General features: G+C 49.8%; 1 protein-coding gene across 2 annotated transcripts in view; it reads left to right on the forward strand.

The window, feature by feature from the left end:
• UAP1 (UDP-N-acetylglucosamine pyrophosphorylase 1) overlaps positions 1 to 23,359 on the forward strand; it is a 163,027-nt gene that overhangs the window by 35,797 nt on the left and 103,871 nt on the right. For both annotated transcript variants that reach the window (XM_086964509.1, XM_086964514.1), the window contains exons 4-5: positions 16,220 to 16,395; positions 22,103 to 22,275. In XM_086964509.1, the coding sequence (XP_086820635.1) occupies positions 16,220 to 16,395; positions 22,103 to 22,275 (349 nt within the window). The remainder of the gene's footprint in view (positions 1 to 16,219; positions 16,396 to 22,102; positions 22,276 to 23,359) is intronic.

Below are 23,359 nucleotides of genomic sequence, written 5' to 3' on the forward strand. Positions count from 1 at the left end.
AAATACCAAGCAGTGGGGGAGTTTCCGATAACCCACAAGTTTACCTGTTTCTTGTGGAGAGAGCTCGCAGAGACGACATGAGCTATCGCCCCCACGCCCACCTTACCCTACTCTAGATCTAACCACAAACTAGGATGAAGATGGGAGTGGGGAATGTAGTTAAGGGATGGCAGGAAGATGTTGGGAATTAGTAGAGGACGTCCCTCTGTTCTGATGAACTGTGGTCACCAGCTGGATAGGGAGACAAGGGAACATCTATTAGCATCAACGCACACAACTTGGTATCACTCACTAACATGCACTCATGCAGGAGTTAATGCTTACCTCATGTGGGGACGTCGCAGGTCTGCCATCTTCAGGAAAACAGGATAGAAAAACAAGGAACAGTAATAAGCGCTTCTGCGCTATTCAACCAAAAATCGAACCGCGCTCCTGCGCTATCACAAGGAGAATCCAAAGAAACATAAGCGCTCCTGGGCGGTGAGGAAGCAAGAAAAGAAAACATTACCAAGAAGCGCCCCAGTGTTCCAGGACATGGAAAGGTACCAGCGCTAATTGAGGCCAGACAAGGTTACAGGTAAGGACACAGGCACTCCAGCGGGGTAGTGCCAAAACCAACAACTCTCTGGCGTGGGCAAGACAAAGTCATGAATAGGACCCCCAGCGCTCCAGCGCGGCAATGTGAACACAAACAGGAAATCATAAGAAAGGCAAAACCAAAAGTCATGCTCTGATTCTCTAGTTCTCCAGCGTGGCAGGCAGGTGATGGAAAGCGCTACAGCACGGCTAGGTTACACAAGGGGGATGCGCTCCAGCGTGGCGAGGGTTAAATAAGCAAAAAACGCTCCTGCGCGGCAAGGGTTTCAACCAGTAATTCTCTCCAGCGCGGCAATGTCTGATAAGCAATAAATCACTCCAGCGCGGCAAGGTCAGTAACAAGAAAATGCACTCCAGCGCGGGCGGGCAGTTACCTTTACAATGCGCACCAGCTCGGCAGAGTCCTTAGGCAACGGCAGGTAACATGGAACAGGGCGGCATCAATACGAAGCGCCTGACTGGGGGAACCCGCAGCTGTTAACTTGTTCCCCCGGAAGTGCAGGTGACGTCCGAGCGGCTCCGGCAGGAAAGCTGGACCGCTAACCTGCAGGGGCCGGAAATTAGTACATCGCGTCCCGCATGAGCAGCGCCAGGCATACGCAAGCATCAGGTGACAGGGGAAGGGGGGCACATATGAAACATGACAGCACCCCCACCCAAAACAAAAACCCCGCCCGCAACAGCAGAATTACACAGGAGTGGCAGGGTGAAGGCTGAGTGGGTGACTGACATGAAAGGCGCAAACCAACCGGGAAGCGTGGCGAACTTGCGACAGGGGCTCACAGGACCTCTCCTCTGGACCATACCCTTTCCAGTCAACCAGGTAAAAGAGCCTACCCCGGGTACGACGTGAACCAAGGATGGCCCTAACCCCTTATTCAATGTGATCATCCCTAAGAACTGGAGCAGGAGGGGAGGACACATTGCACTACACTGCAGGATGCAGAAGGGAGACATGAAAGACGGGGTGTATCCTCATTTGAGGAGGCAAAAAGAGCTTCATGGACACACAATTGATCACCTTCTCAATCACGTAAGGACCCACAAAATGAGGCAACAGTTTCTTGGGTCCGTGCACATTGAGGTTCCGAATAGATAGCCACACCCTGCCTCCTTTCTTTTTTTTTTTTTAATTTTTAAAACCTTTATTCGAAAAAAGTGCACACAGCTATTCAGCCTGACATCCCGGAGGCAAGGCAGCATAACGGATCAGGAGAACAATAGTGCAAGAATCAATGCAGCAGCACAGTGAAGGTTGATTTTACTTTTTTTATAAAGGTACACAGAGAAAAGAAGAAGAAAAAGGAGCGCCAGAGAAGGCGCAAAGAGATAGGCAATGGTGTACAAGAAATCAGTGAGGCGTTGTTGGGGGGGCAGGGGGGGAACATAGGGAACACAAGTATGAAAACAGGATAAAGGGTCAGGAGCGAGGAGAGGAGGGAGGAAAACACAGGATAAAATTCACAGCGTATTACAGTTGGTGTCGCAGGCTACGGCGACAGATGTTCCTCCAGTGAGACAGGTACAGGGGGTATGCAAATGTCTCCCCTGTACTCATTCCAGGCCCCCCACAACTTCTGCCACTTTTTGGGTTTACCCCTGGCAACATAGACCGTCTTCTCCCTAAACATACACCAATCCATATTGGCTTTCCATTGCACAACCTTGGGAGCTACCGAAGCTCCCCACTTCTGAGCGATATCACGTTTAGCCACCATGTTGCCAAGGGTCACCCATTGCGTCTGAGCCACGTTGTGGTCCGTCGGGTCCCAGATGTTGAGGAGGCACCTCCTGGCCTCCGCATTCACCGCTACCCCAGTCACCTCACCCATAATCAGGTGCACACGTCTCCAGTAAGAGGCTTTGGCGGGGCATTCCCAGAGGATGTGCATAAAAGTGGCAAGGGCACCACAGCCGCGGCGACAAAGCCCATCGACCGAGTAGCCCATATGCACAAGTCGGGGGCCAGTTACATAAACCCTATGCAGGATCTTAAGCTGCACCAGTCTGAGACGGGAAGAGATGGCAACCTCCTTGGGGGAGGACACCGCACCCTGCCAGTCCTTGTCATCGATTTCCAACCCATCACGCACCCACTGATCCCTCACGCCCAGGAGGAGGTCGGTACGAACATTTATAAGCTTCTTGTAGGACAGTGAAATGGCGCTGTCCGGCATATGGCCGTCCAGCACCCTATCTTCCAACGGGGAGCTTTCTGGGATCGCCCCCTCCTCCGGCCTAGCAGAAAGCAATGCGTGTCGCAGCTGGGCATACCGGAAAAATTCCAAGGTACCCAACTGGTATTCATCCTGTAGCTGGGGAAAGGTCTTAATCTCGCCTCTCGACAACATATCATCCACCCTGGAGATGCCTATGAGGTCCCACTTATCGAAACCCTTGGTGTGCCACAACTTGCCCAGGATGTCCGAGTCGTATAGTGGGGTCAGCCTGGTCAGTTTACCTTTCCAGCCCTGCGCCTTGGTAATTGCGCTCCAAATATGGACCATCGTTTTCGTTGGACCCGACATCCACCCATCTAGAGACCTCGAGTAGAGCGCCCTATAGTAATTTCCGCCACCCAGGAGCCACCCATCCATGGCGTATCCAGGGTTGTTTTCCGGACCATAGAGACCGTGATTGATGGCCGCTAACTGGGAGGCCCAATTGTATCTACGCACATCCGGTAGCGCTATTCCCCCATCGTACCACGGAAGCGTGAGCTTCGTGATAGCGATGCGGGCCGGCCATCCCAAAGCAAAGCACGTTGAAGGCCCTCGATCTCCCAGAAGTACCGGGCGGGGACCGGATCCTGAGTATTCTGCAGGGCATAAAGGAACCTGGGCAAGGACATCATTTTAAATAGTGCAGCGCGCCCAAGCAGAGAGTGCGGAAGTTTGCGCCAACCCTCCACATCTCGCCGGAGGCGGAGAAGAGGGGGAAGCAGATTATGTTCATAGCGCGCCTTCGCATTACTGGAGATATAGATCCCCAAGTACCTGAAGCCCTGGCTGGCCACCTGGATGCCGCAGCCCCTGGGGAGGCGCGGTGTTCCCCCTTTCAGTACATACAGATATGACTTGGCCCAGTTGATAACAAGGCCAGAGTACCGGCCAAAAAGCTTCAGTACATCACAGGCCACGATAAGGGATGTGCAGGGGGAAGTGAGGTAAAGCAGAATATCATCCGCGTAGAGGGAGACTCTGTCCCCGAAACCAGGGGCCCACCTGATACCATGCAGATCCGGATGAGTCCGCAACAAGGCCGCGAGAGGCTCGAGCGCGAGTGCGAACCGAAGAGGCGACAATGGACAACCCTGTCTGGTGCCCCTGTGAAGGGCAAAAGTCGCCGAAACACGGCCATTAACGGCAACATTAGCCAGCGGTTCAGCGTACAGGAGTTTAACCCATCCCACAAACACCGGGCCAAAACCGAGCTTCGCCAACACTGCCCACAGGTAACTCCACTCGAGGGAGTCAAAAGCCATCGTGGCGTCCAAAGACGCCAGCACAGCCGGCTCGTCAAGGGTATGGGCCCTGGCCAGGGCACCATGTAGCCTACGCAAGTTAAGGGCAGTGTTGCGGTGTGGAATAAAGCCCGACTGGTCCGGGTGCACTAAGTCGCCGATAACACCAACCAGACGATTGGCGAGCATCTTGGCGAGAATCTTAGGCTCAGCGTTCAGGAGGGAGATGGGACGGTACGACCGGCACAAATCCCTCGGCTTCCCTTCCTTATGGATGACCACAATGGTGGCCAACCTCTGGTCAAGGGGAAGTAGACCATTCTCCCGTGCCTCCAGGAACATATTGCGCAGGTGTGGGGACACCACATCCGGCCTGATCTTGTACAATTCAACCGGGATACCGTTGGGACCAGGCGCTTTGCCCGATCGCAGTGAGCGGATCGCAAGTGCGACCTCATCTACGGAAACGTCCCTGTCCAGGTCATTACGTTCTTCGTCCGACAAGCACGGGAGATCGATATTGGAAAGAAATGCGGCCGAATCGGTCTCAGACCGGTCCGAGACAGAGGAGTAGACACCTCGAAAGTAATCCGCAAAGGACTCAGCAATGGCACTCGGGTCAGTGACCACCACTCCGTCCTCCCCCAATATCTCCGGTACGACACGGCTGGCCCTCTCCCTCCTGTCCAGCCAGGCCAGCAACTTCCCGGCCTTGTCGCCGACGTCGTAAATCCGACCCTGCTGGTATTTAGCCAGGACGAGGGCGGCGTTAGTTGCGAGATCGCGATACTCCGACTGTTTAAGGGAGAGATCATGTAAGAGAACAGGATCGGGCTCTGCCTCCAACCGGGAGTCCATCTCCATGATCTCTGCCTCGATGCGCACCAAATCGGCATCTCTAACTCTACGGGCTTCTGCTATGAGAGCAAAGGCCTCGCCCCTCAAAACTGTCTTAAATGCCTCCCAAAAAGTGGCGGCCGACGTTACCGACCCCTCATTTTCGGTGAAATAGAGATCGATGGCCTTGGCCAGGAGACTACGAGTTTTGGGGTTGCGGAAGTACCACGGGTTGACGACCACCGGTCGTTCCGACATAACAATATCAAAGTCGAAAGAGACCCACAGCGGGGAATGATCAGAAATACCCCGTGCCAAAAAACGAGCCTCGGAAACCGCAAGCGCGTGAGCCTCCAGGGTAAGAACGTAGTCGATTCTGGAAAGACTACCGTGGGCGCCAGAGTGGAAGGAATAGTGACATTGAGTGGGATGCAGGAGTCGCCAACTGTCGACCAACCCCAGCGTCTCAAGGAAGGTGGGCAGCCACAATTGGGAGCTACGGAGGTCTCTAGGCGGATGTCGGTCCAAGGAACCGGAGCAAACCGAGTTAAAATCACCCCCCACAATCAACAACCCAGCGGGCAAACTCAAAATGGCGCCACCAAGGTCCTGGAAAGTGCTAGTCTGTAGGCCCGGGGGAACGTAAACTGAAAGTAATGTCAGGGCACGCCCTTCCCATCGACCCGCAACGGCGACATACCGCCCCCTCTCATCAATCACAGTAGTGTCAATCTCAAACGGAAGGGACGTACGCACAAGAATACCCGCCCCCCGAGATCCCGAAGAGAACCCTGAATGGGCCACCATTTAAAACCCTTTACGGTTAAGCGCTTTACATGTATTGCCAACCAAGTGCGTCTCCTGCAAGAGAACAATATCCGGCATATGTCGTTTAAGCAACTGAAGCACAACCCCTCTCTTAATACGGTCACCCAAGCCGTTGACATTCCAACTGAGAACTTGCAATTTCCTACCCCCCATCATCATGTCCCAGGTCCCACCCAACCCCGAAAAGCCTCAACAACAAGTGAAACAGAACAGTACATACGACCCATTGCCTAAGAGTCAGAAAAAGAGAATAAAGAAAGAACAAACGAACATCCCCACCACCACCCCCCACCCTGCACCCCTGCAGCAGACTAAAAAGCCCCCCCAACCAGCAGTGTGCCTGTCGCCCCATAAACTAATCTACAAGAAAGACCCTGGAGGAGTGAGGAATCCCCGCAATCCCCTCCCGCCACCCTCCATGTAAAAAACCAGAAGAAACAAAAAATGGAAAAGCTTTGGCATTAGCAGTCACAGACGTCAGGAACACCAACCGCCAGAGTTGGAGCAACAGAACCTAGTCCTGGAGATCAAGGCCCCCAGTTGCGCCTCCGGAGTGTTCATCATGCTCTTCTCGACGTTGCGGCAAGGTATCCAGCCAGTCGCTTGCAGTCTCGGGCATGTCGAAGAACAGGGTTCGGCCCTCATACTCGATCCGCAGTTTAGCAGGGAACAGCATAGAGTACTTGAAACCCATGTCTATAAGGCGCCGTTTCACCCCCGCAAAGCTCTGACGCTGTCTCTGAACGGCCCTGGTGAAGTCCGGGTAGAAGTGCACTTCAGCGTTCTGGAATTTAAGTGGCCCATGTCTCCTGGAAGCTTGAAGGATCACATCCCGGTCTCTAAAATTGAAGAGCCGGGCGATGATGGGTCTAGGTGCGACACCCGACTTCGGAGGGCCGCCAGGTATCCTATGAGCCCGTTCCACCGAGAAAAAGTTACTCAGTCCGGCCGGTGTAAGATGTGTCTGTATCAAGTCCTCCACAAAAAGGTCCACAGCCGCCTCTTCCGCTCCCTCCGGTACACCAATGATGCGGACGTTCTGTCGCCTTGCACGCCCTTCGAAATCCTCCAGCCGTCTAGAGAATTGGTCGTTAACCGATCGTAGGGTCCGGACCTCCGCTTGCAGGTCTGAGACATCGGTAGTCAGGCTGGAGGTCTTAATATCAAGGGATTTCACCCGATCATTGGTTTTGCCCAAGTCGGCCCTGATCAGGTTGAGATCAATGGCCAGGGTGTCCACCTTATGTGTCAGGACCTCATGTTGTTTCTGCATCTCAGTCCTGATGCCCGCGATGGCCCCCATGATATCACTCAAAGTGGGTTCCGAGCCGTCAGGCGAGCCCGTGCGTAGAGAGTCTTTAGAAGGAGCCACCACAGAAGGCGAGGTCCTTTCCTGGGCATAACGGTCGATCTTATTCGACTGTGGCTGAGTCGTCCTCCGAACGCCTCTGTTCGCCGTCCTGTCGGGGTCCCCTCTGCCGGCCATGATGGATTCGAGGAGAACAAAGGGCTACCCAGCCCAGACAAAGTGGGCAGATGCGTAGGACCGAGGCGAAGCCAGCACACAAGCCAGGCCAACAGCAGGCGACTCCGCAGCTACGTGCACTCCGTCAGTAGAAATCGAAGGTTCTCGCTTCGCATTCCAATCATGCAGCGCATCGTCACGATCATCAGTCACCCATGGGACAATGGCGCATCCCTGGCACAAAGTTCAGCACGACGTAGCTTCGTCTAGAACAACGGATTTGGAGGCGGAAAGCAGTTCCCGCGTCTGCGACCTTTCACCAATTGAAATCCACTACCGTGGAACAGGATAACCTGCAGGATATTTGCGGAGGGTCGGAGGGTCCGCGGAGCTCCGAGCTTACGTGGCCATCTTGCTCGCCCGCGAAGCTCCTCCCCTCCCTGTCTCCTTTCTTGTAGGTGGGTTCCTCCTTTCTATTTTTGTCCGCATACTGTTTATAGTACTCCTTGGCTTTGGCCAGTTCAAACCGGGCCTGCTGCCAGAGTGTGCAGAGCTTGGCATGGAACATCTGGACCGTGGGCAAGGGACTAATCTGTGGTTCTTCCCATGGCATAGTTCTGGGATGTTTTCCCTGAAGGCAGAAGAAGGGAGACATACAGATGGCAGAGTGTTTGTTGTTGTTATAGGCGAATTCCACAATCCAAAGCACTTCCGTCCATTCCTTGTCTGCTGACAGAAGCAAACAACAGAGATATGCTGTCTCCATGGTGTGATTAGTCCTTTCGGCTTGGCCGTCGGTCTGAGGGTGGCGATGATAAACGAACGTCCAATTCCATGGCAGCACACACCTCATTCCAGAAACGAGACACGAACTGTTAACCACTGTCTGTTATCACCACAGATGGTATGCCATGCAGTCTAACCACGTTTTGCAGGAATATCACCGCCAATTCTGCTGCCGAGGGCAGTTTCTGCAGCGGCACAAAATGTACCATTTTCGTGAGGTGATCCACTATGGTAAGGACAGTAGTGTACCCGGACGTGGTGGTCGGCAGTTCTACTGAAAAATCCATAGAAATGGTATGCCAGGGATGAGGAGTAACAGGAATGGGATGCAGCAGCCCAACGGATGGTCCAGACAAGTTCTTTCCCTGGACACATATGGCACAACGCGCAACATGAACTCTAACGTCTTCTTCCAATGTAGGCCACCAGAAATGTCTCTGTAAGAGGTCCACTGTCTTGTGTTATCCCGGATGGTTGGACAAAACATGGTCATGACACAATTGCAGGGCCTGCTGTTGACAAGCTAAAACAGGAAGGTAGTACTTGTCTCCTTTATACAAGAACCCATTCTGTGTGGTCACTCCTTTGTGGATCACAACCAGGGAAGACTGATTGATCCGTGTGATGTCGTCCTGGAGTTGGGAGCGGAAATCAGAGGACAGCACAACACCCTGGAAACATTGTTCGGGAATGATGGGTAATGGCTCAGGGGTAATCAGAGTCGTTGATGTCTTCAAGGCGGGATAGAGCGTCTACCTTGGCGTTCTCTTTTCCAGGTTGGTACGGGATGCGGAAGTCATACTCGTTAAAAAACAAGAGTCCATCCAAATTGGAGGTGAGGGCACGGGCTGAGCGAAGGAATCGAAGATTCCGGTGGTCTGTGTATATAACCACTGGATGTTCTGGGTCCTTCAGGTAGTGGTGCCACTCTTTGAATACAGTCTTGATGGCCAAAAGCTCTTGGTCAGAGATGGTGTAGTTGCATTCGGCTGGTAGGGGTTTCCTAGAATAGAACGCTACAGGGTGTAGAAGCCCTGTCTCAACATCCCTCAGTGACCGCACACCCCCTAACGTGTCCTGTGAGGCATCGGCCTCCACGGTGAATGGTTGTTCGGAGTCTGGGTGCCTCAGAACGGGGGCTGTGGTGAATTTCAGTTTTAGCTCCTGAGAGGCATGCTCGGCCTTATCATCCCAACAGAACTGAACCCCCTTGCGCAGCAAACGAGTGATGGGAGTAACGATCCTGGAGAAGCCTGTGATGAAGCGGCGGTAGTAATTGGCGAATCCGAAGAACCTCTGTATGTGCTTCACCGTGGTTGGGGATGGCCAGTGCAAGATAGCGTCTACCTTCTTGCTATCCATTTGGATACTGGCTGGGGTGACGATATGTCCTAGGAACTCGACAGACTCAGTATGAAAGATGCTTTTCTCCAGTTTGACATGCAAACCATGTCGAGCCAGCTGTTGGAGGACAGCGCGTACATGTTGGACATGGTCTGAGAATAGATCAGTATATCGTCTACATATACGATACAGAAAATGTCGATGAAGTCCCTCAAAGCTGCGTTGATGAAGAACTGGAACGCTGCGGGGCGTTGCAGAGTCCGAAAGGCATGACCTGGTATTCGAAGAGGCCGAATTTGGTCCTGAATGCTGTTTTCCATTCGTCACCCTTCCGGACTCTGACTAGGTGGTAAGTCCCCCTGAGATCCAGTTTGGTGAAAATGGAGTCATCTTTTACCTGGTCCAGAAGGTTGGAGATCAGCGGGTACCTATTTTTGATGGTGATGGCGTTCATAGCCCTGAAGTCGATGCACGTCCTGAGATCACCCTTGGCCGCGAAGAAAAGAGGAGAGGACACAGGTGACCTAGAATGGCGTATGAACCCATTCTTCAGGTGTTCATCCAGGTAGGAGCGGAGGTGCTCGTTTTTCCTTTTCGGTGAGGGATGGAGCCAGGATTCGGATCAATCCTGCAGTCGAACGGACGGTGAGAAGGGAGGGTGTTGGCACCCTTCTTGTTGAAAACAGCAGCCAGGTCGACGTATGCTTCTGGTACAATGTCCTGCGTGACCATGCCGGTTCCTGTCATGGATAGGGTGTGGGGCTGAATGGTAGAGACACAAGAGGGGTTGGTAGGACCATAACAGGAAGTATTGCAGTAAGTTGAATCCAAGACTAGGATTCTGGAAGCCCAGTCTATCCTTGGATTGTGTGGGGGGGGGGCATCGATTACATCAAAGGCAATAGTCTCTGTGTTTTGTGTTATCAAGAGCCATAACCAAGTCCTCCGTTTGGTACCAGATAAGACTAGAGGTGAGGTCAGTACCGTCCACTGCCTTCACCGTCTCCGGTTTTGGCTTTTTTACAGTGGCCATACCCAGGGTCTTCATGTACTGGGTGTCAATGAAGTTGCCGGTGGCACCTGAATCGAGGAGGGCGGTTACCTGCCAGACCTGCCCTGTCCCGGCTCGTAGGACGACCTCCACTCTTAGGTGATGGTTGCCACTGAAAAAGGCAGGGGTCGTTATCTTGCTGGACGAAGAACCCAGTAGTTGGACCTCACTACCTACTGGGTTCCTCCGTTTCCCGCCTTGTCTTTCTTGGATACCGGCAGTGCAAAGGGCCTTCTTCCTTTGGCTCGGGTAGGTTTAACCCGGCATTCCCCGCAGTATAGGCACTGGTTTTGTCGTCTCCATTTCTCTTTCCTCATTGGTGAGAGGTCCTCGTATACCGCCTACCTGCATCGGTACAAGCACGTCACCGGAAAGGGTAGTCTCATCTTTGGTTTTATCCTTGAAGGACAGGAACCGATTGTCACCTCCTTTGGTTTTCTCGTTTCTTCGCTCCTGTAGCCTGTAGTTCACCTTGACCACCAGATTGTTAAAAGGGCCTATCTCCTCCGGGGGATCGGGCATCTGTGAAATTAGGTCCTTTAGGTCGTCATGTAGACCCTTGTAGAACACGGATACCTTTTTTGTCTCAGGCCAATTGGCTTCTATGACGAGTCTTCTGAAGGTGGTGATATAATGGAGCAGGTCAGTGTTGCCCTGTTTCAGATTAAGCAGTTCGTTGTCCGCGGCTTGGACAAAGGTATGGCGGGCGAACATTCGCTGTAGAGTCTCTTTGAAAATGGGTAGGTTATAAAGCATTGGGTCGTCAATTTCCACCAGGGAGATGGAATATTGTGCAGCATCGCCACCCATGTATGAAAGCGATTTTGGAAGCGTCGTCCGGAAAGGCAGTGGCTCTGGCCATGAAGGTGGCACTGGTGAAGAGAGACACTGTACTTGGTACTCTCGCCGTAGAAGCGTTCGGGTGGAGCTAGTTGCACGAGTTGGTGGGCTATGACCTGTATGGCGTTGTCTGGCTGAGTAGAGGAGGCAACGCCCCCATAGGTGAACATGGGAGGCCGTAACAGTCCCTCCTGCCTCACTCTAACAGAAGGAGAAGGACCCCAGGGACCCGTAACCCCAGCCGCCATTTGACCCTGTAAGGCCGTCTTGTCTTGGCGCAGGCTGAGATTTTCTGTCTGTATGTTTGCAAGCATAGCTGCTATGTCTTGCAGAGTGATCTCGGGATCGCTCATGTCGTCCGGGTGGGATGGTTAACGTGGGCTTCGTATTCTGTCCTATACCCCACAAGTTTACCTGTTTCTTGTGGAGAGATCTCGCAGAGACGACATGAGCTATCGCCCCCACGTCCGACTTACCCTACTCTAGATCTAACCACAAACTAGGATGAAGATGGGAGTGGGGAAGGTAGTTAAGGGATGGCCAGATGATGTTGGGAAGTAGTGAAGGACGTCCCTCTGTTCTGATGAACTGTGGTCACCAGCTGGATAGGGAAACAAGGGAACACCTATTAGCATCAGCGCACACAACTTGTTATCACTCACTAACATGCACTCATGCGGGAGTCAATGGTTACCTCATGTGGGGACGTCGCAGGTCTGCCATTTTCAGGAAAACAGGATAGAAAAACAAAGAACAGTAATAAGTGCTCCTGCGCTATTCAACCAAAAATCAACCAGCGCTCCTGCACTATCACAAGGAGAATCCAAAGTAACATAAGCGTTCCTGGGCGGTGAGGAAGCAAGAAAAGAAAACCGTACCAAGAAGCGCCCCAATGTCCCAGGACATGGAAAGATACCAGCGCTAATTGAGGCCAGACAAGGTTACAGGTAAGGACACAGGCGCTCTAGCGCGGTGGTGCCGAAACCAACTCCTCTCTGGCAAAGTCATGAACAGGACCCCCAGCGCTCCAGCGCAGCCATGTGAACACAAACAAGAAATCATAAGAAAGGCAAAACCAATAGACATGCACTGATTCTCTCGCGCTCCAGCGTGGCAGGCAGGTGATGGAAAGCACTACAGTATGGCTAGGTTACACAAGGGGGATGCGCTCCAGCGTGGCGAGGGTTAAATAGGCAAAAAGCGCTCCTACGCTGCAAGGGATTCAACCAGTAATGCGCTCCAGCGCAGCAATGTCTGATAAGCAATAAGGCGCTCCAGCGCGTCGAGGTCAGTAACAAGAAAATGCGCTCCAGCGCAGGCATGCATTTACCTTTACAATGTGCACCAGCGCGGCAGAGTCCTTAGGCAACGGCAGGTAACGTGGAACAGGACGGCGTCAATACAAAGCGCCTGACTGGGGGAACCCGCAGCTGTTATCGGGTTCCCCTGGAAGTGCAGGTGGCGTCAGAGCGGCTCCGGCAGGAAAGCTGGACCTCTAACCTGCAGGGGCCGAAAATGAGTACATTGTGTCCCGCATGAGCAGCGCCAGGCATACACAAGCATCAGGTGACAGGGAGGGGGGGCACATACAAAAAAAGACGAGGAGGCAGCTGCAGCGCTGGTATGCAGTATGAAACAAAAGCTAAGGGGTGCCACATTTATGCAAGGACAGGGTGTGGAAATGATTAACCCAGCACTGCAGCATGTCCGGAGCCCTCTGGGGCCACGCAGGCTGCTGTTAAAAGCAAAATTAAGTAAAGCACTTGAAATGTAAGCTTTCCTTCCAGGGCACTGTGCTGCATACAACAAATGCGTTTTTGTAGAGAGGCTGAGTGCCTTACAACTTTTACTGACATAGCATGCATTTGTTTTTCTCCTCTTAAAGTGCAAGCTTAGCTGCTAAAGTATTTTTTTAACATTTAAAAACAAAGATTCCCTCAATTACATTGTCTCAGAAAGTCAGTTGTGCGTCGCAGTCATGAATAGCGCAGGGACGGTGCTGTGCGGATTATGATACATTGGATTGAACTCACTTTTCCAGTACCGTGCCAGCACTGAGCCTGAAAGCCGCACTGTAGCCATGATTATGTTGCACCTAGGAAATACCTGAATCCCAGGGGGCAGCCCACGCTCTCCAGCTGGGCAGCACGTTTGGACTCGGGCAGAAGTCCTGGCGTTCCCTGGGTCGGGCTGCCTCCGAGCTGCTGTGTATTTTTCCAGTGGTAAAACCATGTAAGGAAAATGAAAACAGAAGATGCCAATGGTGGAAGGGAGAGGGTACGGGAAAGGAAAGTCTCACTGCAGAACTGCTGAGACACCGCTTGCCAACATCTATTACGCTGCTGCTGCCGTATGCACGAAAAGGTGAAGGGAAGATGGCGAGGAAGGCAGCTGGAAAGAGTTCTCCCTCTCACGAAGACTCACAAGAACACGTGAATTGAAAAGCTATCAGAGAGAGGGACACACAAACAGACGGGCTGATATAGAAAACATTTGAACCAAAAGACACGCTGAGCTATGCGAGAGCGCCATCGTCACTGACAGGCTGACAGTAGGATACAGGAGCAGGCAGATATGCTGGGATTATGGGACGTGCCGTGAGCGTGCGCATCTGCTGTCCGGGCTCAAGCTGAGATCGCCAGAGAAGACACACAGTGAGCGTCAACAACGGCTGTCCAGGCAAGTGCACATCTAATGTCCCCCTTCGGACACAAAACCCACAACAATAGATCTCGCCAAGGCGAGCAGCGCATATGCTGCGTCGCTAGGCAAGACCTAAAAAGAGACTAAATCCTGTTTCATGTCAATGCATCTTGATGATTTAGTGTCTCCCTCTGTACAAGTGCAAAATATTTGCCCTTCCACATTTACCCTCTTCTCTCCCTCAGTGAGCATGCAAACAAGAAAGCCAACCAGCCTGGTTCTAAATGTGCCTTCTCTCTCAAATTAAACCCTTCATTTCCTCTGCCGCCGTAAGAAATCTAGTAGAAGACATAACATAACAGGTGTATTTGTAAAGCGCACGATTACCCAAAGGTGTCCTGAAACATTTTGTAAACCGTATCAGAAAGTAATGGAAGATCTTTTGCTCAAGTCTGGTGCGATTTTACTACTGTAAATGGTGACTGTTATTTTACACCACTCTAGTAGTCATTTTCTTGAACTCTGACGTAAGAAAGGATTTCGTTGGGCTATGCTGACTATTTAACCTGTGACCTACAGGTGGGATAAATAATTGGGTGCCAACACACAGCTATAGTCCAGCTCACTTTTGCTCCTCTCATGCACCACATTTCCATCTCCGGATCAAGAAGGAAGTGTTCTTCGTGCATGGTCCCTGGATTCCCCACTGATAATCTCTAACAAGTGCATTTATATCTTTTAACACCCCTGAGTGGACTGGGTGCATTCTGTGGTCTGAAAGGTCATGATGGTTCATGGTTCTTCCTTAACAGATAAGTTTAATTCTGTGGTTCTAGGTAGCGTTATCGGGATGTTAGTAACATGTTTTGATATACTTCATACCACATTTTTGCTATATCGAAGCTCTGTAAATAGCAGATGTTACTGTTAGACAATTAAATGGTACTCAGTTTACTGACCACTGTAGGTTGAAATTCTGAGCCTGCCATGCCAGAATTCAAACATATTCCCTTCAGAGCATGACCGATGTCAATGGTGGATATCACTTAACTAATTAATCTCAAAGAGTAGGGCTTCAGTGTTATTTACGGGTTTCCTAGCAACCCTACATCATTAATTTAAGCATGCCTGGAATGTGGTTTTGCTGCAAGGTTCCACATTGACCACATGGCAAATTCTGTGGTTAATTCTTCAGGCATAGCTTTAGCTGTTGGCTGAGCAGCCAAAATGGTTAGAGTAGCCTACAGGGATTTCAGTGGTTTCCTTTAAACCCTTCCTAGTCATTCTAAGAAGCAAGGAAGCGAGGGCCCTATGCCACCCTCATCCATCTCCCTGTGCTCTAAGTGCCCACAGCTTGTTTGATTTCTGAATCCCAGGATGGAGAGGTGGCTTCCTCGGAGTCCAACTCGTTGTGTGGACTTTTTCACAGGTACTTGGGAAATGTACTTATTAATCAAGCTCTTGGAAAATGTAACTTAGCCAGTTCATGTCCTTTGAGGCAATGCTTTGATTTTTATGCTTCCCCTGCCCTTCCTAAATAAGTGTCCTTAATCCCTTAGTTCTGGTGTGGGTTACAAATTAGTGTCTGTATTTTAGGTCTTTGATAGAATGCACACCTAACTCCTCCATGAACTAGCAGATTGGATTAGCAGAGAGCTTTTTTATTGACACATGAGCATCTCATTCACAGGCATCATTATATATGTATTGTAGGTAGGGTCCAGTTGGAACAGATCACAGAAATGAGGGTGAGAGGGAGTTGCATCAAATTTGAACAGTACAACACATTTGATGTATTCTTTACCTCGCATTTATACTCAATTTAGTGTATTTGTAAAATAAGGCACAGGGGGATTGAGTGGTTTGTTCAGAATCACACTTTCTTTTATTTAAAGGCTGAATTAGGGATCATAACCCCCATCTTGGGCTAAATCATAAGCCACTAGACCAAATCTCTGGGCCGAATGTGAATTCTTCAGACGGTAGAAAGTGCATGCCTCTAAAGGATAGAAAGTCCAAACATGCAGAAGGTGTGCAACCCCAAATCAGCAGAGTATACGACTACCAACTCTAGAAGGTACGTGCTTCAAAACAAAATAAATGTTTCCTTCTAAACGAAATAAAGTGCATGCCTTTTAGGATATATAAAGTATATGGCTATGAAAGGTTATATAGAGTAGGGAATGGAAAACATATACTTCTAATTAATATTGATAAACTGCAAATGGCTAAAGTACTAAACATCGCAACATATCCCTTTATAACAAATATTTGTTGGAGTGATTGAGTGTTCATTAGGCAATGACTTTGCTTCTTATATCAATGCTTCCCTTTGACATTTTCCCTCATTTATTTATTTGTGCAGGTATATCATGACTAGTGGAAGAACAATGGAGTCTACCAAAGAGTTTTTCCGAAAACACAAATACTTTGGACTGAGGCCAGAGAATGTGGTCTTTTTCCAGCAGGGTATGTTGCCTGCTATGAGCTTTGATGGCAAGATTCTGCTGGAGGAAAAGGGACAGTTGGCCATGGCACCAGGTGTGTAATCTTGCAGCAAACAGAGTCCAAGCTGTGATTGCAATGTTTGAGAGAGTGCAGCTGTTTTTTTAAAAGTTGGTTTATAGCTAAGGTAAAGGTAAAGGGTGGCTACAAGGGATTTGATTTGTCTATTGACTTGTGATCAATTTATGAGTTAGTTAGCATGAATCTAACTCTAATGTATCCATAAGATAACAGCGAAACTTTTCATTAGTGAAAACAGTCAATGATAAGTAAGGAAAAGAAGGAAAAAACACACGGAAAAGCAATTTTATCTGAAAAAAATTGTATTGAATGAATCCACAAATAAATATGTCTCTGTCCATAACAATTTTTGCTTTTACTTGATTTGTTCCTTATATCCCCGTATACATATTTATTTGTTGATTCATTCAATACAATTTTTCAGATAAAATTGCTTTTCCGTAGTAGATAAGTTATTGTCCTACCTAGTTGTTGCTCCAGACAACACTGCAGGGGGGTGGATATAGCCCTCTTCAGGTGTACGTGACCGCTCCTCCCACCACTCTGGCTAAGGGATGCCCATCAGCCTGTTGATGGGCTGTCAGGATATGCAGGGCACTCCTCAACTCCCTTTGTGTAACTGTCTAGAGTAAATGCACAAACAGGCCCCTGTCAGTCTAAACCAGATGTTGATTCCACAGGCAGGCAGATGCACAGGATGGTTAAACAAGAACAAGCCCACTTTCTAAAAGTGGCATTTTCAACCACACAATTTAAAAACTTCCTTCATTAAAAGGTATGTTTTTAAATTCTGAGCTCAGGGAGTTCAAACTCCAAAGCTCTAGCTTTTCCCAATTGAAAGTAACACTTGTAAAATGTTATAAGGTATCTCCAATGATAGCCTGTGGAAGAGCTAGTCCTTGCAATAGTGAAAAACTAATTTGACAATATTTCACTACCAGGACATGTAAAACGCACCACTTTATTATTATTATTATTAAATGAAATTTGTAGAGCGCGCTGACACCATGGGTTTCCTGGCGCTATGGGACATCGAATTCCGGGACTGAGGTAAAGTGCAGAGTTAGCAGGGTGAGGGAAAAAGAAAAGTTTTAAGCAACTTCCTAAAATGAAGGAGGGAGCTGCTTGATTTGATGTTCAGAGGAAGGGAGTTCCAGAGTTTCGGAGCTAAAAAGGCAAATCTTCGTCCACCGAATTTGTTAGTTCTGGTTTTGGGTGTGATAAGTGATTTTTGATAGGTGGAACGGAGGTTGCGGTTTGGACAGTAAGGAATGATAAGGGAACTCAAAAAGACAGGGCTGGGGTAGTTGAGGGCTTTGTACGTGAGACAGCCCAACTTAAAGGCCACCCTTTGTTCAATTGGTAACCAGTGAAGTTTGTGTATCATTGGTTTGGCAGATTGCCATTTGGGAGATTTAAAGATGATTCGGGCCGCCTGATTTTGGACCACCTGAAGGCGGTGGAGGAGAGTTTTTGGAAGTCCATGATAGATAGAGTTGGAAAAGTCCAAACGGGAAAGCACAAGAGAGATGATAACCTGGGTCAGGGCAGGTGTGGGAAGCAGATGGCTGACCTTCCGGATTTTCCTGAGCTGGAAGGAACAGGATGAGATCACGGAGCCGATATGAGGTCGGAGGGAGAGTTCGGCATCAATAATTACGCCGAGGCTTTTTACAGAGGTGGAAGGGATCGGCGAGGGGCCCAGTTCGGAAGGCCAGAACTGGGTTCCCCAGGAAGAAAAGCTGGAGCCCGGGAGGAGGAGCTCGGTTTTCCCGGGGTTTAGCTTCAACTGGTTGGAGTTCATCCAATCTTGGATATGAAGCATAGCAGAGTGAAAATTATCTATTGCATTGGGAGAATTGAGTGGAAAAATAATCTGCAAATCGTCGGCGTAGTTAAAAACTGTAATGTCCCAGTTACGGAGTGAAAGGAGTAGGGGCTGGAGGTACAGATTGAACAGGAGGGGAGACAGGGAGGATCCCTGGGGGACTCCGCAGGTTGTGGGGGTCTTGGGAGCTGTGTAGGGGCCCAGGCGGACGGCTTGGGATCTGTCAGATAGAAAAGAGCAGATCCAGTTGAAGGCGGAGCCCTGGATGCCAGCCTGTTCGACACGGTTGAGCAAGATGTTATGGTCAACCGTGTCGAACGCGGCCGAGAGGTCCAGGAGAACGAGAGCCTGGGGGGTTCCTGAGTCGGCATTTCTCCTTAGTGTGTCGAGGACAGCTAGGATGACGGCTTCAGTAGAGAATGATGGCCTGAAGCCGGCCTGATTAGGCTCCAAATAACCAGAGGACTCAATGAAATTGGAGAGGCAACTGGTGACATGTGCTTCGAGGAGTTTAGAGAAGTAAGGCAGAAGCGATATAGGGCGATAATTGGAGAGTTCCGCTGGGTCCGCGCCTGGTTTTTTTAATAGTGGGACAAGGATGGCTTCTTTGAAGGATCTCGGGACAGTTCCTGTGTTGAGTGAGCTGTTCAAGAGAGGTAGTATGCATTCAGGTAAGGAGTGACATACTGTGCGCAGGACTGAGGGTGGGCAGCCATCGTTTGGGGAACCTGATTTTAACCGGGATGCGAGCTGTACTAGGGAGATCGGATTGATGGGGGGGAATTCAGTGAAAACAGAAGGGTTGTTGAAAAAAGATTCTAGGGGGGCGATCTGAGGGGTGGTGGAGATCGATGCCTTAATTTTGTTGATTTTTTGGACGAAAAAAAGGTTGAGGGCGTCGCAGGTTTCTTGGGTGGGAGTCTGGCCTGGGAGGGTTCTGTCGTCAGAAGTCAGTTCATTCATAATTTTAAAAATTTCTTTGGATTTGTTGTCCGAGGAAGAGATTCTGTCCGAGAAGTGAGTAGATTTGGCAGAAACTATGGCAATTTTATAGTCTCTGCGAGCTGAGGTATATTGTAATCTAGCTGTTTCGGAGTAGTTACGTCTCCATGCCCTTTCTGATTGACGTACCTTCAGTTTCAGTTTTTTGAGGTCATCCGAAAACCATCTGTGGGAGTTTTGATGTCTAGTCGGGGGAAATTTGGTAAGGGGGGCGACTTTGTCACTGGCTGACTGCAGCCAGAGGGAGATGTCATTTTCTAGTATGTCCACGTTAGTGGATGGGATAGGGGCAGGGCGGGTGTCTGATAGGTTCGCGAGAAATCCTTCTGCATCATAAGCGTTCCATTTGCGAGACAGACCTCCGGCCATCAGCGGGATGGGGGGTTTGCCACTGATCGTGAGAGTGGTGTCTATTAAATGGTGGTCTGACCAAGTGCAAGGTGAAACGGAGGGGGGGGATAGAGTGAGGTTTTGGGTCCATATTTGGTCTAGAATATGGCCCTTGATGTGTGTGGGCAGAGTAATTTGTTGGGACAGATTGAGACTAGTGAGGGCCTCGAAGGCCTCCGAGGCATGGGGCCCGGCATTGATGTCATTGAACCAGTAATTTAAATCGCCAAATAGTGCGAAACTGGGATGGGAAGTGAGGAGATTGATCAACTGATCAGACAAAGTGGCCGCGAAAGTTGGCATCGGTTGAGGGGGGCGGTAGAGAAGAAGGAAAGTTAAGGCCCCGCTATCCATGTTTAAGCTGAAGATGAGATTGTCGGCTCCCAGGAGGGATATGGATGAGGTGGAAGTGGAGTTTAGATGTTTGGAAATTATGGCCGCTACCCCAACCCCCGGGCGGTTTCCCGGTCGGTCAGCGCGGAGGATGTAGTAGTCCGGGGGGAGGGCTGCCAGAATGTCAGGGAGTGAGTCCGCTGTCAGCCAAGTTTCAGTCAGCAGGAGGACGTCGGGTTTTTCATTAGAAAGGAGGATGAAGATGTCGGCGTGATGTTTTACTAAGGATCGGGTATTTAGGTAGAGGACTCTGATGGTGGTGTTGCTCTGAGTAGACTGACTAGGAGGTGTGCCCACATTGGTGGAATGCCGATCTGGATGGGCAATGTCGGCCGTGAGGATGCGTCTGATGGTGGAAGGGGAGGGTGTGAGGTTGGGAGACTGTAAGTCCCGCAGGGAAGTGGCTGAATATGTGATGATATGGCCAGCCTGGCTGGCCCCAGGGCCCGGTCTGGCGCGGACGGGCGCAGACGGGCTTGCCTTAGGCGCGCCTTCGGCACGCAAACGGCGCACCCGCTGCGCTCGTCCGCTGCGCTTCCTGAAATGGCACATTTTTATGGGTGTTGGAAGACGGCAAAGGGAGGGTGTGGCCTAAAAAGGGGCGTGGCCAGCGATCTCGCCGGTGATGGCGGCGGGGTGTTTTCCTTTCCCCAGAGTCCCGTGACAGCGCTCGGTCCGCTGAAGACAGGATAGTGTGGCCCCAAGGGGAGCAGGTGGTGCAGCAAGTGAAAGGTAAAACAGTACTTTAAAATAAGTGCAGAGATTTGCCTACTCCCGGCTTTTCGCCTCAGGAGAAAGAGATGTCACAGCCGCGCTTGTAGTCAGCGAGGCTTAAATAATGAAGGCGGGGGCGTGGCCTAAAAAGGGGCGTGGCCAGCGATCTCGCCGGTGATGGTGGCGGGGTGTTTTCCTTTCCCCAGAGTCCCGTGACAGCGCTCGGTCCGCTGAAGACAGGATAGTGTGGCCCCAAGGGGAGCAGGTGGTGCAGCAAGTGAAAGGTAAAACAGTACTTTAAAATAAGTGCAGAGATATGCCTACTCCCGGCTTTTCGCCTCAGGTGAAAGAGATGTCACAGCCGCGCTTGTAGTCAGCGAGGCTTAAATAATGAAGGCGGGGGCGTGGCCTAAAAAGGGGCGTGGCCAGCGATCTCGCCGGTGATGGCGGCGGGGTGTTTTCCTTTCCCCAGAGTCCCGTGACAGCGCTCGGTCCGCTGAAGACAGGATAGTGTGGCCCCAAGGGGAGCAGGTGGTGCAGCAAGTGAAAGGTAAAACAGTACTTTAAAATAAGTGCAGAGATTTGCCTACTCCCGGCTTTTCGCCTCAGGAGAAAGAGATGTCACACCACTACGTGTCTTACTCTTTTCACATAAACTGTACCCTTCCCATGGGGGTACTTTGAGCCTGCCTTTGGGGTGCCTTACATGTAGTAAAGTGGAAGGTTAGGGCCTGGCAAGTGGGTGTGCTTGGCAGGGAGAAATGGTAGTTTAAAATTGCACTCACAGACACTGCAGTGGCAGGCCTGAGACATGTTTCCATGGATACTCATGCGGGTGGCACAACCAGTGCTGCAGGCTCACTAGTAAAATTTGATTTACAGGCCCTGGGCACACACAGTGACTTTACTAGAGACTTCCCAATAATTCAAATGTGCCAATCATGGATAGCCAATCAGAATTACACTTCGCACAAGGAGAATATGCACTTTATTACTGATTAGCAGTGCTAAAGTGCCTAAAGTCCTGAGGCAAACAAAGACAGGTCTGAAAAATAGGAGGCAAATAGTGGGGGGATAAAGCTGCAAAAAGGGCCAGGTCGAACATAAAAAAAAAAAAAAAATGCCATTTGATTACAGAGACTCTTTAAAGAGTGAAAACATGCTTGCTTCGGAGCAGTATTTACATGTTCTGGATACCAAACTGCTTCTTGCAGTGAATAACAAGTTTTGCCTCCTCCAGCAATCGTATCCCATCCACACATGATTCGGAAATAACAGCTTATTGATGTCAAGCGAAATCGGTTTCATGTTCTTCTTGCTTAATCAATGCCATTCATACAGTTCCAGTTTATCTCCCAAACAGGATAATTGACTTTCTCCCTTTACTTCATATAGATGGAAATGGTGGCTTATACCGAGCGCTGGGAGCTCACGGTATGGTTGACGATATGGAGCGTCGAGGAATCGAGTGCATCCACGTTTACTGTGTTGACAACATCCTTGTGAAAGTGGCAGATCCTATATTCATTGGCTTTTGTGTAAAGAAGGGGGCTGATTGTGGAGCAAAGGTAAGTACTGGCTTCAGTCTTTTGGTTCTTAAATGAATGTTTCAATGTAAAAGAACCCTCTCAAGATAGTGATTCCTATCATTTGTTAAAACAAGTAGATATAAAATGCCAGTTACAATATTGTTTTCGGCTGACTATAGACCTGCTGTGCAATAGGTATGTTAGACAGTGCTATATGGCATACGTGGGAGAAGGAGGCTACATATTGAAAGGAAATAGTATGAAATTAGGGAAGGCTTGCATGAGTGTCCTAAAAAGTCTCCAATATATATTCTTTTATTATTGTGCATTTGCCTTCACAGCTATGTGCCCAATGATGTAGCAGGAATCATAAATGGGTAGTTTGCATTTACAGTAGCCTTCTTCGAAAGATGTCTCTACTGGTGTTTGAAAAGAAGTGACTATTGTTGATGACAAACTGCATCAAGCCTTGCTCCATCAGCTGGCAGTTTTGTGCATGTGTAACACCGCATGTGCCTGCCAAGGTTTTTAGCTCATCGCCTCGGCAGCGCATGCGCTGTCTAGAAGAGACTTGTAGTATCCAAGATATGGGCTTCAAAAAATGCATAACTTTTTGATTGGTTCCTCTCACTGTCCTTTAGAAATGCTGGCTTATCATTGGTAAATTAAATTAGTAGTCGTTCCTTTTGTTCTGCTCTGGAGACTGCCCCTTCTACATGAATGCTTTCACTCTGGGCCATATGTTCTCCTTCAGTGCACTACTTTGTCTTTTGCTCTGTCCTCCCTCCTTTTCACAGTTCAGTTAATCTCCCTGCCCTTCCCATAACACCTCCCGCAGCTTGTATTCTAAACAGCTGCTCTTTGCTCCCTCTCATGAGATCCTGCTGCCTCCCTTTTATACCTCGGGCGTTAAAACTGTAAATCAGCGTCTTTCTGTCGGATGCTAGTGAGTTCTACTGGATGTGCTATTTTTTAAATTAAATTGCTCAAACACAGCTGAAACACGTATTTGCAATGCAGTAGGTCATTCATTTGCGAGAGTTTAAGCTATTGGCATTGTAAATAACAATGCCTTTTATTTATGTTTTGAGAACCTGCAAGCTGTGCATAAACACACACTTTA

Source organism: Lissotriton vulgaris, chromosome 1_1, assembly GCF_964263255.1.
Source record: "Lissotriton vulgaris chromosome 1_1, aLisVul1.2, whole genome shotgun sequence".
NCBI classification, from domain to species: Eukaryota; Metazoa; Chordata; class Amphibia; order Caudata; family Salamandridae; genus Lissotriton; species Lissotriton vulgaris.